At 49.4% G+C, this 19,946-nt stretch overlaps 1 protein-coding gene across 2 annotated transcripts in view; it reads left to right on the top strand.

Annotated features, from left to right (window-relative positions):
* SEMA5B (semaphorin 5B) overlaps window positions 1–19,946 on the top strand; it is a 141,106-nt gene that overhangs the window by 110,336 nt on the left and 10,824 nt on the right. For both annotated transcript variants that reach the window (XM_047790737.1, XM_047790747.1), the window contains 7 exons: window positions 9,694–9,756; window positions 10,120–10,218; window positions 10,675–10,888; window positions 12,059–12,344; window positions 15,434–15,569; window positions 16,671–16,878; window positions 16,994–17,201. In XM_047790737.1, the coding sequence (XP_047646693.1) occupies window positions 9,694–9,756; window positions 10,120–10,218; window positions 10,675–10,888; window positions 12,059–12,344; window positions 15,434–15,569; window positions 16,671–16,878; window positions 16,994–17,201 (1,214 nt within the window). The remainder of the gene's footprint in view (window positions 1–9,693; window positions 9,757–10,119; window positions 10,219–10,674; window positions 10,889–12,058; window positions 12,345–15,433; window positions 15,570–16,670; window positions 16,879–16,993; window positions 17,202–19,946) is intronic.

The following is a 19,946-nucleotide window of genomic DNA, read 5'->3' on the forward strand; positions in this document are numbered from 1 at the left end:
TGGGGAAGCTGGCAGCCCTGGAGGGCTTAGGGAAGGCTCAAACCGCAGTAGTGCCATCTAGGTTTCTGCCTTGCAGCGTTGAGTAGCATAAATCAGGATGGAACTGGAGCTAGCCTGACCCCTAGACACTGGTTCTCCCTTGGTTGCCCACTAGCATCACCAGAAGAGCCTTAAAAAGCACTGGTGCTGGAGTTCCCGCTGTGATGCAATGGAAGCAGTGGTATCTCTGGAGTGCTGGGCTGCAGGTTTGATCCCTGGCCCAGCACAGTGGGTTCAGGATCCAGTGTTGCCACAATTGTGGCATAGGCTGCAACTGCTACTTGGATCTGATCCCTGGCCCAGGAACTCCATATGCCATGAGGCAGCCCAAAAAAAAAGCGCTGGTCTCCAGGTCCCAGAGATTTATTCTAGGGTACAGCTGGGCACTGGAATTTTTAAAGGCTCCCAGGTGATTCTCATGTGCAACTAGATTTAAGAACCACTGCTCTAGGAGGTTAAGAAGGCCTTTCCTATAGATGCTGCCCAACTGCCCTTGGGTTTGGCTTCCCCAGGTATCCTTGACAGCTGACCCGCAGGTCCCGGGTCTTATACCTTACCACACATTAGGACTCTCTGGCTTGATGATGAGGCCCTGCGCTTGTTTATTTCAGTTCTGTGTGGTTTTGGTCTCAGCCAGGAGAAGGCGTCTTCTCCCAGCCCTGTCTCTCATGCTTGGGGCAGGGGCCAGGTCTCGGGGGCTTTTCTGAAGGGCCCTGCAGACTAGCCACAAGTGCACCAGGAATTGGTCTCATCACCTTGTCTCCTAGGACCCTGACTCTAGTTCAGATTGGATTCTTTGTAATGGAACTAAGGAGATAAATAAGTACTTTTCGTGTTCACATCCCCACCTCCCCACCGTAGTGGGTACCACCTGGCTACAAAGAGGAGAGAACAAGAGAGGAGTTGGAGTGGGCCATCCAGCATCCCCTCGACCATCCTGGAGGCAGACCTTGGCCTCTGATCTCCTGGTTAGTCCTCTGATGAGAAGGCCCTGACTTTTGACCATGAAAGCCAGACGACAGAGAGCTCCTCCATTGCCCTGTCTAGGGCTTTGGGCCCTGTTTATAAGCTTTCGGTCCATGGCATCTGCGATCCCAAGTGGCTCACAGCAACTAAGTGCTAAAAATGAGCTGCACCACTTTGCTGATAGGAAGATCAAGCCCCCCGCCCCAGCCCGGCTTCCTTTACCCTCCTACTGCCTGGGGTTCGCAAAGGGCTGTAACTCTTCATTACAGCCAACTGATCCTCCCACATCGCCCCAGGGTCTGATTTAACCAAACTGAAACCGCAATGCTTTATTGGCAGTTTAAATAATTAACATCCCTTAAAGAAGAAGCTAAATGCAAACAGTTTATGCAACCCTGTGTCCATTAAGTATCCAACCCCTATTAAACAATTTGTATAAACTACTATTCCTTAAGGAAAATAGAAAAACCCAGCCTCCTTCCCAGTTCTCCGAGCAACAAGGGAGGAGAGATGCAGTTAGCAGCAGAGGGGGCAGAGTGTATGTGTGTGTGGGTGGTCCGTGTGTGTGTGTGTGTGTGTGTGTCTGTGTGTGTCTGTGTGTCTGTGTGCGCACACAGGGGAAATCAAATCAGCTCAGCTCACCAGTGATTGTTATTTATCAGTGTAACTCAATAAACTGGTGTGGGAAAGAAAAGATGGCAAGTGGTCCACAGTGTCAGGGGACTGCTGAATGATAAGCTTACTTGGATTTGTCAATCAGGAGCTCATGAGCGACTTGCCAGAGCGGTTCTGGGGGAATGACATGGCTGGAGGCCTAATTGCAATAGATTTATGGTCTTGGACTGCCACATGTCCTGCAAGTGCAGAATTGGGCAGTGTTCTGCACATACGCATCAGGACGCATATGGGGCTTTGTTTGTGCCTGGGCAGATGGTGAGGCTGATTCTGAGTTCTTTTCTAGTTAGCACCGCATTGTCCAAACTAGGCTGGCAGCTCCAGAGTTGTTTGAAGTCTAAACTCAGCTTGAGTGGTAGACTTAATGCTCAGAAGATGTTTTAATGTTCAGCCATGGTCTCTGGTGTCCAGGGGTGTCGCTGAGTCTCTAAGGAGATTATCCTGTCCCTGGCTGTCTTGACTGCTTTCTCCTAGAGCAGAAAACCGTGCAGTGTCTCTGTCACTAGAGATTGCCATGCTGGAATTTCTGGGCCAGTCCTAGTTGAAAGCATTCTGCGTGGCAGATTGATCATACATGCCTTACCTCCACTCCTTCAAAAATTCCACTCAAAGAACAGTGAGACATTTCAAAAGGTAAAGATCTGCAATGACAGAGCAAAAGAGATGTCAGTAGAGAAGAGATTAAATGCATTCTGGGGAGATAGAAAGTGGATGGAGCAAATCATAACTGATTTAACAGAGCAGAACAGTTTACAGAGAAGATATGGCAGAGAAGCAAGATGACTCCCCAGAAGGCCTCAGAAATTGGGCTGTTGGGTATTGTGGAATGTGAGGTGAGGTATAAGCCTAAAAGGGGGAAATGGTTATGATTACATAAATTGGGAGGTTGGAACCCGGATCTCCTGTCCCATCCCACACAGCGATCCCTTCCTCCAGTTTACCCCTCCTCCAACAAAGGGAGACGAAGCCCTTTGCTTTAAAGACCCAACTGGTGAGGCTCCAAATGTGGACTTCAGGAAAGGGGAAATTGCACTGATGGGAGATAGGGCTAGAACACTATTTCTTTTTTTTTTTTTCCTCTTTTTTGTGCAGTTTATTTGTTGAAGAAACCTGGTCATTTCTCCAATAGAGTTTCCCACAATCCAGATTTTGCTGATTGCAATCCAAGTGGTATAATTTAACATGTTCCTTGATTCCCTGCATCATCTGTAAATTGAGTGTTAGATCTAAAACCTTTATTCAATTTAGATTCTGGCAAGATTACTTCATAGGTGTTACTGTATACTTTTTTTTTTTTTTTTAAGAACAGAGAACTTTCTATTCAACTATTATGACTTTGCATTTTGTGTGTGCGTGTGTGTCTTTTTAGGGCCAAACCCGCAGCATATGGAGGTTCCCAGGCGAGGGGTCAAATTGGAACTGCAGCTGCAGGCCTGCACCACAGCCACAACAACTCCGGATTCTGAGCTGCATTTGTGAACTACACCACCGCTCAGGGCAATGCTGGATCCTTAACCCACTGAGCGAGGCCAGGGATCGAACCCTCATCCTCATGGATACTACGTGTAAGTTAACCACTGAGCCATGATGGGAATTCCACTGTACACTTTTTTTGGAGGTACATGGTATCTGATTTTTCTCTCTCTTTTTTAATGTTAGCAGCTACTGATGATTGTTTCCCAAATCTGTTAATTCTTTCTCTCTCTTTTTTTTTTTTTTTTTGTGGCCACACCCAAAGCATATGGAAGTTCCAGGGCCAGGGATCTGAGCTGCAGCTGCAACCTACACTGCAGCTGCTGTGACACCCGATCCTTTAACCTACTTTGCTGGGCCAGGGATCAAAAACACACCTCCACAGTGACTCAGGCTGCTGCAGTTGGATTCTTAACCCACTGCACCACAGCAGGAACTCCAAAATCTGTTAATTCTTTAGGTGTTACAATGTATTAGCTGGACTATTTCTACCAGGAGAAACTTCTCATCTACTATTTGATCACTCAATGATATAGTCATATAGAAAAGGCAGGACAAATCTTTGATACTCTGTATTTATTCTCCAGTTTTCAAATAATGATCTGGCTTGGTAGCATCTGTCAATGATGATCAGTGAATTTTATCCTTTTACTATTACTGCAGACTCATGGCTTTAAACATTGTTGATGATGTGCCAACCCATTGTAGTTATTTCTCATGACTATCCCATCTTTCACGAGTAGGGGGCCTCTTCAAATTAGCTCCTGGGCCCTGTGACCCTATGACCCTAGTGGTCTTTGATTTCATTCTTACCATTTGGTGTGAGGAGATATTCTAGGCCCACCTTATTCATTTCATGCCCCAGACCTGCAGTTAGATGTTTCTCTAAGAAACTTTAATTCCTTTCAGTGGGAAATGGTTAGTGATTTATTTTTTAATATAGAAAAATAGCCAGAAGTCACAAAACTTTTGAGGAAAGGCTCTAAAGTGAAAGATCAAAACAACAAGCAAACAGTGTGAAGGAAGCTATAAGAAACAGGGACAGGGTATTCCCAGGTGGCCTAGTAATTAGGACTCAGTGCTTTCACTGCTGTAGCTGAGGTTCGGTCCTGGTCTGGGAACTGAGATCCCTTATAAAGCAGTTACATGCTATGGCAGAAAGAAAGAAAGAAAGAGAGAGATGAAGGGAGAGAGAGAGAGAGAGAGAAGGAAAGAAAGAAAGAGAGAGAGAGGGAGGGAGGAAAGAAGGGGGAAAGAAAGAGGGACAATGCAAGAAGTACAAGAAAACACTTTTTATATTAATTAGAAAAAACTAATTAGAAACTTTGAGATATAAATACATATTTTGTTTATAAAACACTAAATTAAAAATCTAGAAATTAGGAGTTCCTGTCGTGGCTCAGTGGTTAACGAATCTGACTAGAAACCATGGGGTTGTGGGTTCAATCCCTGGCCTCACTCAGTGGTTTAGGGATCCGGCATTGCCATGAGCTGTGGTGTAGGTCACAGATGTGGCTTGGACCCTGCATTGCTGTGGCTCTGGTGTAGGCCAGTGGCTACAGCTCCGATTCCACCCCTAGCCTGGGAACCTCCATATGCCATGGGTATAGCCCTAGAAAAGACAAAAAGACAAAAAAAAAAGTAGAAATTAGAGTTCCCATTGTGGCTCAGTGGTAACAAACCTGGCTAGTAACCATGAGGACATGGATTCAATCCCTGATCTCACTCAATGGGTTAAGGATCCAGCATTGCCACAAGCCATAGGTCGCAGACTCAGCTCAGATCCCAAGTTTCTGTGGCTGTGGTATAGGCCAGTAGCTGCAGCTTTGATTCTACCCCTAGCCTGGGAACTTCCATATGACGTGGGTATGGCCCTAAAAAGACCAAAAAAAAAAAAAGTGTAGAAATTAAAAATATGATTGGGGAAATAAAAATTGAATTGAAGGCTTAGAAGATAAATTGAAGAAAAACCTCTCAGAAATTAGAACAACAATAAAAAACAAGAATTGAAAAACAGGAGAGAAATAACAGAAAATTAGAGGATCAATGCACAAGGGCCAACAGTGGATTGGATTTATAAGAGTTCCAAAAAAGAGAACAGAGGAAAAGATGAGGAAGAAATTAAGGATGAAATAACATGAGAAAATTTGCCAAACAGAAGATGAGTCTTCACATTGAAAGGGCTGACTGATTCTTAAAAAGAGACCTGCACTAAGGCACATCAGTGTGAATTTCAGAACACTGTTATCAAAGAGATGATCCTAAAAGCTTCTAACTTTTTTTTCCTAAAGAAAAAAAGAAAGAGAAAATGGCCGCTACAAAAGATGGGGAATACGGAATACATCAGACTTCTCAATAGCAACACTGGAACCTAGAAGACAACGGAGGGATGAATAAATCCCTTTAAAATTCTGAGTGAAAGTTATTTTCAACTTAGACTTCTATATCAAATTGGTCAGTCAAGTTATGGAGATAACTTGAATCGGACAGGCAAGAATTTAAAAAAATTGATCTACCATGTTCCTTTTCATAGGAAGATACTGGAGATGTGTTCTACCAAAATAAGCAAGTAATTCAAGAAAGAAGGAAATTAATCGTGGGATTCAGTGAACAGGGAAGGAGAGGAGGTAAGTCCCAGGTTAACAGCCAAACGGGAGGCCCCCCTGCAACCAGTCCATACTGGGGCAGGAAGCAGGAGGTTGGGACAGGAGAAGAAGGATGAGCACTAATAGGTTAGCTGAACCATTTTTGTGTACAGTTGGCAAATGATGTTGAGAGGGACCGCTGGGCATTTGAGAAACATCAGTGATACGTATATTACAAAACAAGCCAATGAAGGAAATCAAGACAAAAATTCAGTCCAGAAAAAAAACCTCATCATTGATTCTCAGATGCATATGTTTTCACATTTTACTGAGTCTGAAATCAGCCCACATCTTTCTGTTGAAGGCTTCTTACAGTCACTGTTGGCCAGACCACAAGTCCTGATGGAGTTGTACCACCTGTGAAGGCATGAACTTGATCATCATTCCTAGTGTTCTGACCAGACAATAGCAATCCATTGACATTTCAGCCCACAAACCATTTTTGGATCATGGAAGGAGGGAATATGAGTCCTGGTCATAAAGCCTTCTATGGACACCTTCTGGTAAGATCACAAAAATCCCAGCAACCAACCTGTAGGATGGGGTCAATTACTTGGAAGAAATTCTGGAAGAATTGAAGAATTGCTGCATCATTGACATCCTGAGTAGTTCAAAAAACAATGGTCTAAAAAAAGCAAAACAAACAAACAAACAAACAAAAAATAAAGTGAATGCTGAGGACTGAATAAAAAAATTATTCAGAAGAGATGAACTCTGAATTTAAAGGTTTAAGAATAATTTTGCTTACATTTTTCTTTTTTGTATGTGTAAGATTAATATATGATTAAAATACATATCTAAGTAAGAGTACTTTCAATAAGACACATTAAAAATTTAAGTAAAAAAGGAACTTAGCAGCATTTTTTTTTTTTCTTCTTCTTAGGGCTGCACCCATGGGATATGGACGTTCCCAGGGCTAGGGGTCAAATCGGAGCTGCAGCGCTAGCCTGCACCACAGCGACAGCAACGCCAGATCCTTAACCCACTGAGCGAGGCCAGGGATCAAACCCGTATTGTCATGGATACTAGTTGGATTCATTTCCACTGCCCCACAACAGGAATTCCCCCTATTTTCTTCCTTAATGGTTCATATTAAAATCAGTTGTGTCACACATTCAGTGAAATCTAAGGTACGAGTGGGTAGCCGTGAACAATTTTCACATATTCACAAAAATGTAAATACCAGTGTTGATTTTAATTTAAAGTATTAAATAATTATATTAAAATACTAAATAATTATAATTTCAAAACTATACTGAGAGACCAGGGAGAGGGGAAATGTATGTGTGCTTTGGGATGAGGGAGAGTGGGGTTGGGTGATGGAAAAAGCTTTCACCTCCACAACAGGAAGCAGAAGGGGAAGTCTGAGATTGATACATATTTTTGAAAAATTGGATTTTAAAAAAATATGTACAGAAAAATAGCTAAAAGAGTCAAAAGCAGTTGTCCTTGGAAAATTGCACTGGGGTGTGGGAGGAGTCAGTTGGTGGGGTTTTTTAAAAAATAATTTTTTTATACTATTTATCTTTTTCAACTCTGCGCATCATTACTTTGATAAAAATAATTTTTAAAATAAAATAAAAATAAATAAAATGACTCAAGCCTGTTCTGTGCTGTTATCATTATAAATATACATATTCTTTTCAGGCCATATGTTCTAACTTTTGGTTTGAGAAATCTCACTGTGAGAGGCTGTAGGATGTAACAGAGAGCTTAGCGCTGGAGTCATTTGTCTGGGTTTGCATGTTGGGTTTGTTGCTTTCCAGCTTTGTGACCTTGGACAAGTTGCTCAACCTCTCTGAGGTTCATTTTCCTCACCTGTAAAATGAACAAAAGGCTATGTATTTCACTGGCCGAGGTGAGGCTCAAAGGGAGAGGTGTGTCAAGTGCTTGTCCTGTTGCTCAGCTTCATGTGACTTTAATGCCTTTTTTTTTTTTTTTGTCTTTTTAGGGCTCACTTGCAGCATATGAAGGTTCCCGGCTAGGGGTGGAATCAGAGCTGTAGTCGCCAGCCTACGCCAGAGCCACAGCAACGCGGGATCCGAGCCACATCTGCGACCTACACCACAGCTCATGGCAACGCCGGACCCTTAACCCACTGAGCGAGGCCAGGGATCGAACCCACAACCTCATAGTTCCTAGTCGGATTCGTTAACCACTGATTGTACACACCTGTCCGCCATGAGTCCCGAACCTTCGCAATGGGATTCCCACCCCTTTAGAAATAACACTGCTGCCTTCAAAATGCTTCCATGCTCAGGGACCCCAAATCCCCAGCAAGATCTCTTTGTCACACAGTCCCCCTGCAGTGGCCGACTGTTCAGAGCTTTAGGCCTGGACATCTGCAGTGTTTGTGCCCCTTTCTGCCCTTAGTGGCCCTGAGTTGACTTGTTTATATCCCTCATTCCTCTTACATCAGGGTCAGTCTGGGAGCTGATGGAGGTGCTGAGTATGACAATGGCTCCATTGTTCCTGTCCACATGAACCCCATGGCTCTGTGACCAGATGCCAGGGCCCATGTGCCCTTCTCCAGAGTCTGGGGGCAGAGGCCTGAACTCTAGGCCTGGCATGGCAGGATGAGCCCAGCCTGGTCATCGGCCTGATGGCAGCATGACCAATCTCGCCACCCAGCTCCTGAATCCAGGTCTGCAGAAATCAGCCCTCCTGACGGCCACATGCTGGGGCCGTGTGTGGACTGCAGCCCTGCAGCTCCTGCTCTGGCATCTTTTCCTCTCCCACACCCTGGGCCCTGGAGCTTGGAAGGCAGTGACTGCAGGCCTAGAAGGAGCTTCATTAGAAATTAAATGCAAGTGTTTTTTGTTTTTTGTTTTTTTTTTCTTTATTTGCCCATTTGCCTGTTTGGGTGGAGGAGTTGCTTCTTCAGAGTTTGCTCTCCCAGGACAGGTAGTCAATTGCTATTTATACATATGACCCAGAAGTACGTAATGAGCCACCTGCCAGGGCTGACATTGCCTGAAAGTGAAGGGTGTCACTCCTCCCCCAGCTGCCCTTTAGTGGCTGGTGGGGGAGGGGGCTCTCAGAGAGCACAGGCAGAAGAGATGAAGGGGACAGGGGCTTTTGGGGTGGAAACAGCCGTCTCCTAATGCCACGGGCACTTGAGAACAAGTAATGGCCTCTGGGTCCCCAAGTGGAGGCTCCGTCCCCAAAATATGACCACAGGATAGAGCATGACTTGGGGGAGGGGTAGCAAGTGAGAAAGATGAAGTCCTAGGTCCTTGAGACAGTGGGATAAAGAGAAAAAAACACACATAACCTTTGAACCAGGAACATGGGTTCCAATCTCTGCTCTCCCGCATAGGCAGCATGTGGTATACATACAGAACTCGAGTTTCTTCATCTGTTAGGAGGGGGGAACACCACCACCCCAAACCAACCCACTCTGCAGGGTTGGAGTGGGAAAGTGAAATCCATCTCCTGTGGCTAAGGTTTGCAGATCCAGCCTTTCCTGCCTCCCTGCCTCCCATTCACCCATTCAAGGGACATCTGGCACATACCAGAGGCACCTTTCCCGTCTCCCACTCAGGGCCTGGAGTGGGATTGAAGGTCCTTCTTGGCTATTCAGAGCTTTCTTGCTGAAACTGAGGAAGGAAGGGCTGGGGAGTTCTGGGGCCACATGGACGTGATGCAGGTGGAGGAGGTTGTGGCTCCAGGCCTCCCTGACACAAGCAGGTGTGATGGGTGTTGGGCTGGAGCACATGTCTCTGGATAAGGAGGTCTGGCAGCCTTGCTGGGCCCAAGTGGATGTCTTGAAAGGAACCTTACCCTGTAGACTATGACTGGCCCTTTCCCAGCTGCCTGTTTCTCCAGCCCCCGCTGCCGCCTGCTCTGGCTGCGAGTGGCACAGCCGTGTGATGTCTGTGTGCTCCTCCCACAGGCCACAGAGTGGGCCTCCAACGAGGACACGCGCCGCTCCTGCCAAAGCAAGGGGAAGACGGAGGTACGTGGCCATGGTGGCCAGGACCCTGGCTTGGAGTGGGCATGAGGCTTGTGGTTGTGGGGATGGGGGAAGGTGCAGAATGCAGGCACGAGGCCACCTGCATGAGAGGCCCAGCCTGGATGAGCTGGGGGCTCCTGGCGCAGGTGAGGATGCAGCTAGAGCATCTGGGCGGATGGTAAAGCAGGGAGGGAGGTGGGATGGGGAGGGGGTCGTGTACAGATGCAACCTCCACTTCAGAGCAGGGTGGATCTGGGGCAGAGAGGATTGCTTCTGAATATCTGTGGTGCAGCAGCATGAATGAAAGACACGCAGTGCCACAGCTGGAGAGCTTGCTCCTCTATCACTTTCCCTTTCTTGCTTCAGGAGGAGTGTCAGAACTACGTACGAGTCCTGATTGTCACTGGCCGGAAAGTGTTCATGTGTGGGACCAATGCCTTTTCCCCAGTGTGCTCCAGCAGACAGGTGGGGACGGCACAGGATCAGGCAGACAAAAGGGGACACCGAGAGGTTCCCTGGCCCAGGCACACAGCCTTGGAATGGGCTTGCTGGTTCAGCACAAAAACCAAAACAAAAAGGGATGCCCAGTTAGATTTGAATTTCAGATAAATAACAAACAGTATTTTAGTATAAATATATCCCCCTTGCAAGATTTGGGATGTACTTATACTAAAAAAAAATTTTATTTATTGCTCCTCAAAATGAAACCTCACCTCGGAGGGTCCTGACTCTTGGCACAGCCTCTCCTTCCATGATGGCTGCTCCCTCAGTGGGACTGTGGGGTGGGCAGTGAGGAGGAGGTGGGGGGTGGGAGAGGTCCAGACAGACCAGGCGTTCAGGAGGAAACAAAACCCTGGGGTGGAAGGAACGGGCAGCCCCAGGGGCTCAGGGAAAAGCACCCCATCTCCTCTTCGTCCCCAGGTGGGGAACATCAGCCGGACTGTGGAGAAGATCAACGGTGTGGCCCGCTGCCCTTACGACCCGCGCCACAACTCCACAGCTGTCATCTCCTCCCAGGGGGAGCTCTACGCAGCCACCGTCATTGACTTCTCAGGTCGGGACCCCGCCATCTACCGTAGCCTGGGCAGTGGGCCACCCCTTCGCACCGCCCAGTATAACTCCAAGTGGCTCAATGGTAAGGAGACCTTGTCTTCGTTTCGAGGGGGGCCCCCTGGTTCTGACTCACCAAGCCCACCCTGACCCCCATCAGTCTTCCTTCCTGCCCATCCTCTAAAAGGGCCCAGAGTAGGGTGGATGGTTTCCCAAGGATCTCAGCCTGTCCAAGATGGACTCGGGTGAGATCACAGATGCCCTGAGGATGCAGCGCAGATGGAAGGCAGGCTGCAAAGACAGAGAAAGAGTTAGGAAGTGATGAGGAGGAAAGGTTATGGGAAAGAAGAGATTTGGGGAGGGCAATATGAGTTTCTTGCCCCTGAGAGCTGAATCTCTGCTTTCCACTAACAAGCTGTGTGGCTTGAGCAAGTACTTGACTTCTCTGTGCTATAATGGTCTCATATGTAATATGGGGACAATCATAGTTGTATCTCATAGTTTTTTAAGAGGATCAAACAAGGAGTTCCTGCTGTGGCAGTGGGTTAAGAATCCAACTGCAGGAGTTCCTGTGGTGGGAAATTTCAGCCAAAATGAACCCAACTAGTATCCATGAGGATGTGGGTTCAATCCCTGGCCTCGCTCAGTGGGTTCAGGATCCAGTGTTGCTGTGAGCTGTGGTGTAGTTTGAAGACGTGGCTTGGAGCGTACGTTGCTGCTGCTGTGGTATAGGTCTGCAGCTACAGCTCCAATTCAATCCCTAGCCTGGGAACTTCTATATGCTGTGGGTGCAGCCCTAAAAAGATGAAAACAAAGAATCCAGCTGCAGATGCTCAGGTGGCTACAGAGGTGCAGGTTTGATCCCTGGCCCAGCACAGTGGGTTAAAGGATCCAGTGTTGCTGCAGCTTCAACTCGCCCAATTACAACTCAGACTCAGTCCTTGGCCCAGGAACTTCCATATGCCTCGGGTGCAGCCTTAAAAAAATATTTTTTTTCAGTTAAGAGGATCAAATGAGCTAATCCATATAGTGTCTGGTACACGGTGCTCAGTCATACTTGTTAACTATTATTATAACTGCACTTTGTACTGGAGGTGGGAGCGGGGTTAGAGCGCCGCCCCCCTCCCCGGTCACCAAGCTGTCAGGGGGTGTCAGGGTGCCCAGCTGAGGAAACTGGCCATAGCCGAGTAGTCCCACCTCCGCCCCCTTCCACCCTCCTGGCCTGACCCACCCCTTGTTCCTCTTCTGCCTCCAGAGCCAAACTTTGTAGCAGCCTACGATATTGGGCTGTTTGCCTACTTCTTCCTGCGGGAGAACGCAGTGGAGCATGACTGTGGGCGCACCGTGTACTCTCGGGTGGCCCGCGTGTGCAAGAATGACGTCGGGGGCCGCTTCCTGCTGGAGGACACGTGGACCACATTCATGAAGGCCCGGCTCAACTGCTCCCGCCCGGGCGAGGTCCCCTTCTACTACAACGAGCTGCAGAGTGCCTTCCACCTGCCCGAGCAGGACCTTATCTATGGGGTCTTCACCACCAACGTGTGAGTCCCTGCCCTCCCCCAACCCCCTGGATGTCAGCGACATGCTCTGACCTGCCCTCACTGCTTGGTGGCCTCAGGCACATCCCTCTCAGAGCCCTGGTTTCTCTTTCTGGAAAATGGGGGTTGCCGTGCCTTCTGTACCGGGTCCTTGGAGGACTGTGTGGCTGAAGGGGTGTGCACCTGCTCTGGGCTGCTGAGAAGGGCAAGCCTGGGCCGGATCTGAGGAAAGTAAAAGGAGCTGGATTGTGGCTCCGTGAAGGAGGAGCTTGCTGGTGATGAAAATGCAACAGGTTGCTTTCCGTGAAGGGATGGCAGCTGCCCCACCGGGGAGACCCGCAGGGCTCCTTACCCTCCCAGCCTCAGGACTCCAGGATCCTGCTACATCGAACGAGCAGAGTTTTCTGGAAGTCCTGACCGCACTGGCCAACACAGGCTGGGAATGAGAACCTTTTGTTTCCTAGGTGTGAGGAAGGGTAACCTCCCTGGAGATTATGAGACCCTCCTTCCACCGCCTCCTTTGTGTAAAGGCTGACCTTTCAGGTGATTTTTGTGTCTGAATGGGCAGCAGAGGCCGAGAAATGTGCATGTTTGTGCAGGATGCTGTGCAGGGTTCTTTGTAAGAACATATGAGCCGTAGAATGGTGTTTGCTTTAGGCCCCAGCCGGCGGGTACTGGATGAGGACCAGGCTAGTGACAGGAAGGACAGTCTGGGGGGTGGAGAGGAAGGCGAGTAAAGCAAGGGAGTTGGAGCGGAGAAGCCACAAGGCAAGGACAGACACACAGCTCAGCCCACTCTGGCCACGGGCTGATGGCTGGGACTTAGCAACCAGCCTGCTGTCAGCAGCAGAAGGTGGACAGGAGGGAGCCAGGAGCAGGAGTCACTGGAGAAGCTTCCAGGGAAAATAATGACATTAGTGTGGCCTGCAAATCATTTCTGTGTTGTGCACCTTCTCCATGCCAGGTGCTTGTCATGGTGAAGGTCAGGGGGCTAGGGGACACATCAGTGAGCAAGAGCAGACCTACCTCTACCCATAAGGAGGTTACGTTCTAGAAAGAGTGGTTATTAAATGCCCAGTTTTAACTGTGATAAATGCTACAAAGGGAAAGGGCAGTGTGCAGGGAAGCCATGATCAGTATGAGGGAAAGGTGATCAGGGAAGACTTCCTGTAGGAAGCGACTGGGAATTGACTAGGGAGAGGAGCGTTCCAGACCAAGGGAGCAACATGGACAAAGCTTTGGGGTGGGAGGAAATGTTTGAGGAACTGAGCAGAGAGATGTGAGGCAGGAATCTGGCGGATGAGAGACAAAAGACCAGAGAGTCAGCTAAAGGGTAGGTGTGGGAGAGTATGCCCACGAGGGCTGTGTAGACCACTTTAAGGGTTTTGATCTCCATCGTAAGAAATTATTGAAGGATTTGAAGCGGGACCAGGACTAGCTTGGATGTGCTTTTTTTTTTTTTTTTGTCTTTTTAGGGCTGCCCCCATGGCACATGGAGGTTCCCAGGCTAGGGGTCAAATCAGAGCTGTAGCTGCCGGCCACGGCCACGGCCACAGCCACACCAGATCTGAGCCGTGTCTGCAACCTACACCACAGCTCATGGCGACGCCAGATCCTGAACCCACTGAGCGAGGCCAGGGATTGAACCTGCTAGTCAGATTTGTTTCCACTGAGCCACGATGGGAACTCCTGGATGTGTATTTTGTGACACTCATTCCAGCTGCTGTGTGGAGGAAGGCTTAGAGGAGACGGGACAGGCTGCAGGGACAGCACAGCATCCTGGAGGAGACAGTGAGACCTGAGACCAGGCAGAGGGGGAATGAAATATACACCTTTGGGAGAAGGAGTAGGTGCAGAGAACAGCCCTGGAAGCATGGTGGAGTGGAATCCTCTCTGAACTGTCCACCTCCAACTCATAGAATTGTCTGATTCTGTGACTGAAAGGGATCTGAGAGGTCATCTAGCTCTGAGTGTTGGGCTACAGCACAGATTACTGGTTTAGCAACCAGATTTGTTGTTGTTGTATTTTTTTTTCTAGTCTTTTTTTAGGGCCACATCCATGACATATGGAGGTTCCCAGGCTAGGGGTTGAATTGGAGCTACAGCTGCCCGCCACAGCCACAGCCACAGCAACATGGGATCCAAGCTGTTTCTGCAACTTACACCACAGCTCACAGCAATGCTGGATCTTTTAACCCACTGAGCAAGGCCAGGGATGGAACCTGTGTCCTCATGGATGCTCGTCGGGTTTGTTACCGCTAAGCCACGATGGGAACTCCTTGTTTTTTAATAAGGTAGATACAACAGAATCAACTGGAATAAAAATGTCAGAGTATAATATATTTAGTAAGGGTAAGTACTGTTTCATGAAAATTCATTGCAAATGTATGTATGTGCATGTATGTGTGTGTCACAGTATAAAATATATTTCTTACCGTGGGCCAGGGACTAAAATGTTTGAAGACCACTGACTCTTTGGCCCTCCCACTGGGTAAAGGAAGGGGATAGTAGCACAAAAGGCTCTACCAGTGCTTCTTATCAGTGGATTTTTCTCAGAGGGTTTCCAGGATGTGAGGGCCATATCTCCTCCTTCTGCGATACCCCCATGGGGCAGAAGCCCCCAGGCTCATCATAGGTGCTTTTTTTTTAGGGTTGCCCCCACGGAATATGAAAGTTCTCAGGCTAGGGGTCGAATCAGAGCTACAGCTGCCAGCCACAGCCACAGGCAAGCTTTTTTCTTTCTTTCTTTTTTTTTTTTTTTGCTTTTTAGGGCCATACCCATGGCATATGGAAGCTCCCAGGGCAGGGGTCCAATCAGAACTACAGCCACCAGCCTACGCCACAGCCACAGCAACTCTGGATCCAAGCCACGTCTGCGACCTACACCACAGCTCACAGGAACGCTGGACCCACTGAGCAAGCGAGGCCAGGAATCAAACCCGAAACCTCATGGTTCCTAGTCAGATTCGTTTGCACTGCTCCTCATCATAGGTGCTTAATGAGCCTTGGAGCTGTGCCATGCTGTGACTTGACAGCTGGCCATGAGATTTAAGGGGAGGATGCTGAGCATCCCACCATCTCTTGCCTTTCAGAAACAGCATCGCCGCATCTGCTGTCTGCGCCTTCAACCTCAGTGCCATCTCTCAGGCTTTCAATGGCCCGTTTCGCTACCAGGAGAACCCCAGGGCTGCCTGGCTCCCCATCGCCAACCCTATCCCCAATTTCCAGGTACAGCTTCTCCTCGCCTTTCCCTCTCCTCACATATCATCTTCCCCTAGACTACCAGCCATGAGCTAATTCCCAACTGCTTAGCACAAGCCAAATATGTCCCTGCTGGTCTACGCCCATCAGTGGGGTCTGTGATGGTTCCCTAAGAGTGTGGTAACCTCAAGGCTGTGGAGCGAGTAAAGGAGAGCAGATGGGATGCAGAGCAAGGGAGCTTGCTCCGAGCCATCTCTAAATGTGACCCCCTCACCTCCAGAGAGGCAGGGGAGGTGGGACCTCAGCTCTACTCAGTGTAGGGGATTTGGGGATTTTGGCTGGAGTTTGCTTGCAATCTACCCAGCATGGATACTAATGCCTGGAAGGTCTCTGGGTGCCGGGAGTGGTCAGGGCCCAGCCATGGGTGGTGTGATGAAGGGGAAAGAGCCATGGGACAAAGAAAGCTACGGATGGTTGACTTTCATATCCATCCAACTCCCTGACCCGGGGGCAGTATGGAGCAGGGAAAGACCCCAGGCTTTACAGTTCTACAACCCGGACCCAGATCTAGTGCCCCCAGTGTGTGACCTTGGGCAAGTCACTGAACCTCCTTGAGTCTCTTTACCCTTATCTGGCACATGGGGATAATACAATCGACCTCAAAGACTTCAGGTGCCTAGAATGTAGTAGATGCTCAATAAATGGAAGTTGCCATCCAGCTTTGGTTTAGAAGGCGTAAGAACCTTGAGCTGATAGGGACTTGGCAGAGGGAGGGCAGGGCTTGGCTCAACACCGGGAAGGGGGCCCCTATGGGTGAAATCACAGGACACTTGTTATCCACAATCAGATGACCCATTTTTTAGATAAGCCAGTCTCCTTTTCATCTCCCTGTCCTCTTCCCCATCCCCTGGTAGGTCCCTCCTTCCCTACCTTCCCAGCCTTATTTTCCCTTTGTTTCTGAAGCAGCTGCATTTCCCTGGAAGAGGATGCAGGGCACCCTGAGGGTGTGTTGGGGGTGGGGGGGATCTGGGATTGGAGAATCAGAGTCGGATTGTGAGCAAGGAGGAGGAGATAGGGGATCACTGCCGCCCGGCCTCTGGGCACGCGTGACCCGACTCCCCGCCACAGTGCGGCACCCTGCCCGAGGTGGGCCCCAACGAGAACCTGACGGAGCGCAGCCTGCAGGACGCGCAGCGCCTCTTCCTGATGAGCGAGGCCGTGCAGCCGGTGACACCCGAGCCCTGTGTCACCCAGGACAGCGTGCGCTTCTCACACCTCGTGGTGGACCTCGTGCAGGCCAAGGACACGCTCTACCACGTGCTTTACATCGGCACAGGTGAGCCCGCCCCACCCCGCCCTGCCTGCAACTCCCAGTGGGAGTCGGTTGAGGGGCGGGGGCCGGGCTGCGAAGTTCTGGGGCCTTCAAGGCCACCCTGGTCTGGCCCCTCCAGAGTCAGGCACCATCCTGAAGGCGTTGTCCACGACGAGCCGCAGCCTGCGGGGCTGCTACCTGGAGGAGCTGCACGTGCTGCCCCCCGGGCGCCGGGAGCCTCTGCGCAGCCTGCGCATCCTGCACAGCGCCCGCGCGCTCTTCGTGGGGCTGAGCGACGGCGTGCTGCGGGTCCCACTCGAGCGGTGCGCCGCCTACCGCAGCCAGGGGTAAGCGGGCGCCGCGGGACAGAGCGTGATGTTTAGCTTCGAAACAGCCCTTCTTCTCCAGAGGAGAGGGCAGAGGGGAGGTGCTCTTGTTGCAGACCCGGCCCTTGGACTCTTTAATCAATAGAAATTGATGAGGCAGAAGGAGAATTTCAGGCAAGTCTTTATTGGAGCTAGTGCTGTGAAAGCAAGTAACAGCTGCTCTTTCTCGCTCTGGGAGAAGAGCTGCTTGGGCAACAGGGGTGGGTATGTGCGTTAGGCAGGAGGCTTAGCTTAGGCGGTCTGTCCACCCCCTTGGTGCTGCTGTGTGCAGGGATCGTGCTCAGGTACCTGGTTTTTGGTCTTGGCATCTCAGAAATGGCAGCCAGTTGGTGGCCCTTTTGTATTTTATTGTTCATAATTGGTTCGACTGCCCATGTGTCATTTAGTCCCTTATAGTTTTTTTTTTTTTTTTTTTTTTGAATTCTGTTGTTGGAGGAGATGTTTGTCCGTTGCCAGCATTCCGGGAAAGGGTCCCAGGTCCCAGGCTCTCTCACTTTGAGTCAGCCCCCAAGTTTGCTCCTCTAACTTCCCGACTTAAGAGACAGAGAGAGCCTGGCGTGGGTGGGGTAGAGGTGAGGACCCACGTGAAGATGGAGCATTTGCATCCCAGCTGCTCTGCCGTCAGTTCTCCCTTCCTTCGCATCAAGTGATTCCCAAGTTTGGCAACAATGACACTGGCATTTGGGAGGGAAAAAAAAGCCTATTCCCAAGCCAAATGCAAGCATATCTCAGGCTCCTAATCACATGAAACTACCCTGCGCTGGACGCCCTCATTTTGGAGATAATCAAAAGTTGCCTTTAGCTGGCACAGCCACAGCCACCTGGGCTCCCGTGGCCTTTGCAACACAGGGACCTCCTGTCTATGCCCATCTGTTCTCGAGATCTGGGAGACAAATGGCTTCCCTGCTGCCAAGGGTTGTTCTCCAGCTCCAGTGGAGCATGCCAGGAGCTGAAGAGAGGCCTGGAGGGCTGGGGAGGAGGCAGAAAGGTCACGGTATTACAGGGTAGAGGGGAAGGGGACAGTGGGCAGACACCCAAGCTCCCCTTGACCCCAACACAGGGCACCATGAGCAAAACATCAAACATTTGCTAAGCACTCCGGTGCTCAGAGTGCGTCACAGGGCTCTCAGCATGAGAGGAGGGAGGCAAGACAGAATAGACCTGGAACACTCTCGTGTCCCTCAGAGCTCTAGCTGTCTGGTTGGGGAGAAAAACCTTGGCCTGAATCTGGCATGTGGGGAGAGACTGTGGGTAGAATGAATGGGATACATGTGGGGACATTGGACACACCTGGGTCTCCATCGAAGCTCCATCATCTACCAGCTGTGTGAACTTGAGCAAGTTACTTAACCTTGTGAGCTTCTGCTGCCTCACTGGGAAAATAGGGAGAAATTGGTTTGGAGCAGATGATATTTAATTTTGGCAGAGGTGTTGAAAGGATTGGGAATAAGACTTATGAAGTGCCTAGTCCAGAGAGTCATCAGTGACAGCTAGTGTCCTTGTTCCTTTTCTATTTTCACAAATGCATTGAGGGGCCCTCCAGCCTCCTGGGCTCCCCTGAGTCTCAGAATCTGTGACATTGAATGTAGTGACATTGAATCTGTGACACTGAAAGTGACATGGACACTGTTTGGCAATGAATCACAGCATTTCCCCCATACCTCGTGTTCTTGTTTAACTCCTGGATCATTATTAAACTTCACATATACCTTGTTCTTTAAGAGGTTATAAATCCTGGAAGGCAAATCTAGTGTCCCAGAATTTTTCATACTCCACCAGGGGGCCACGCCCAGCCCCAGGCACAAAGTGGCCTTCCACATGTGACTCATTCTGCGGTTGATGGATTGTTTGGCCTGAGAGGAGGCTGGTACAGGAGAGGAGTGGGGAACGGGACTGGTGAGTGGATTGGGGCCAGCTGAGGATGCCAAGGGAGGATTTTTGACTTGAATCCTATGACTGGAGGCACCAAAGTGGTCTCTGAGCGGCGGAGTGGAGTGACAGGCAGTATGAACAGGTGTTTTATAAAGATCAATCCGACAGTGGTGAGCAGCATTGTCGCGGGGCAGATGGTTGACAGCGTGAGCTGCTGTGGCTCTAGGCCAGGTATGAAGTCATGGGATCTGCAGTGGAACGAGAGGAAGGACGATGCAGGTGCTTTTCTCCACTCACATGGTGCTGCAGGCAGGGGACAGAGAGGTCACACAGAGTGTCCAGGTGGAACAGCAAGGGAGCCAGAGGTCAGTTTGGAGTCTGATACTTTCATCCTATTTGTTTTCCTGAGTTTGAGATAAGAGCCCTTGATGTGTTCAGTGGAAACCCTGCCATAAAGTTATAGGTGGATCTCAACATGTGAAATATGAGGTCTTATTGTTGCAAAGTTAATAAAATGACCAGAGTAGACTGTGCTGTCACCAGGCTGTGAGCTCCAGGAGTCTGGGAGCCAACTGCCCATCACACTATATAAGGATTTGTGCTATTGGAGTTCCCACTGTGGTGCGGTGGGTTAAGAATCCAATTGCAGCAGCTCAGGTTGCTGCAGAGGTGCAAGTGCAATCCCTGGCCCGGCCCGATGTAGGTCACAGCTGTAGCTGTGATTCAGTCCCTGACCCAGGAACTTCCACACACCACAGGTACAGCCAAAAAAAAAAAAAATTGTGCTGTTTTGAGGCAGTTGGTCATAGGGTTTTACTGTGTCACACGATAGAC

The sequence above is a fragment of the Phacochoerus africanus genome, chromosome 1 (genome assembly GCF_016906955.1).
Source record: "Phacochoerus africanus isolate WHEZ1 chromosome 1, ROS_Pafr_v1, whole genome shotgun sequence".
Classification (NCBI taxonomy): domain Eukaryota; kingdom Metazoa; phylum Chordata; class Mammalia; order Artiodactyla; family Suidae; genus Phacochoerus; species Phacochoerus africanus.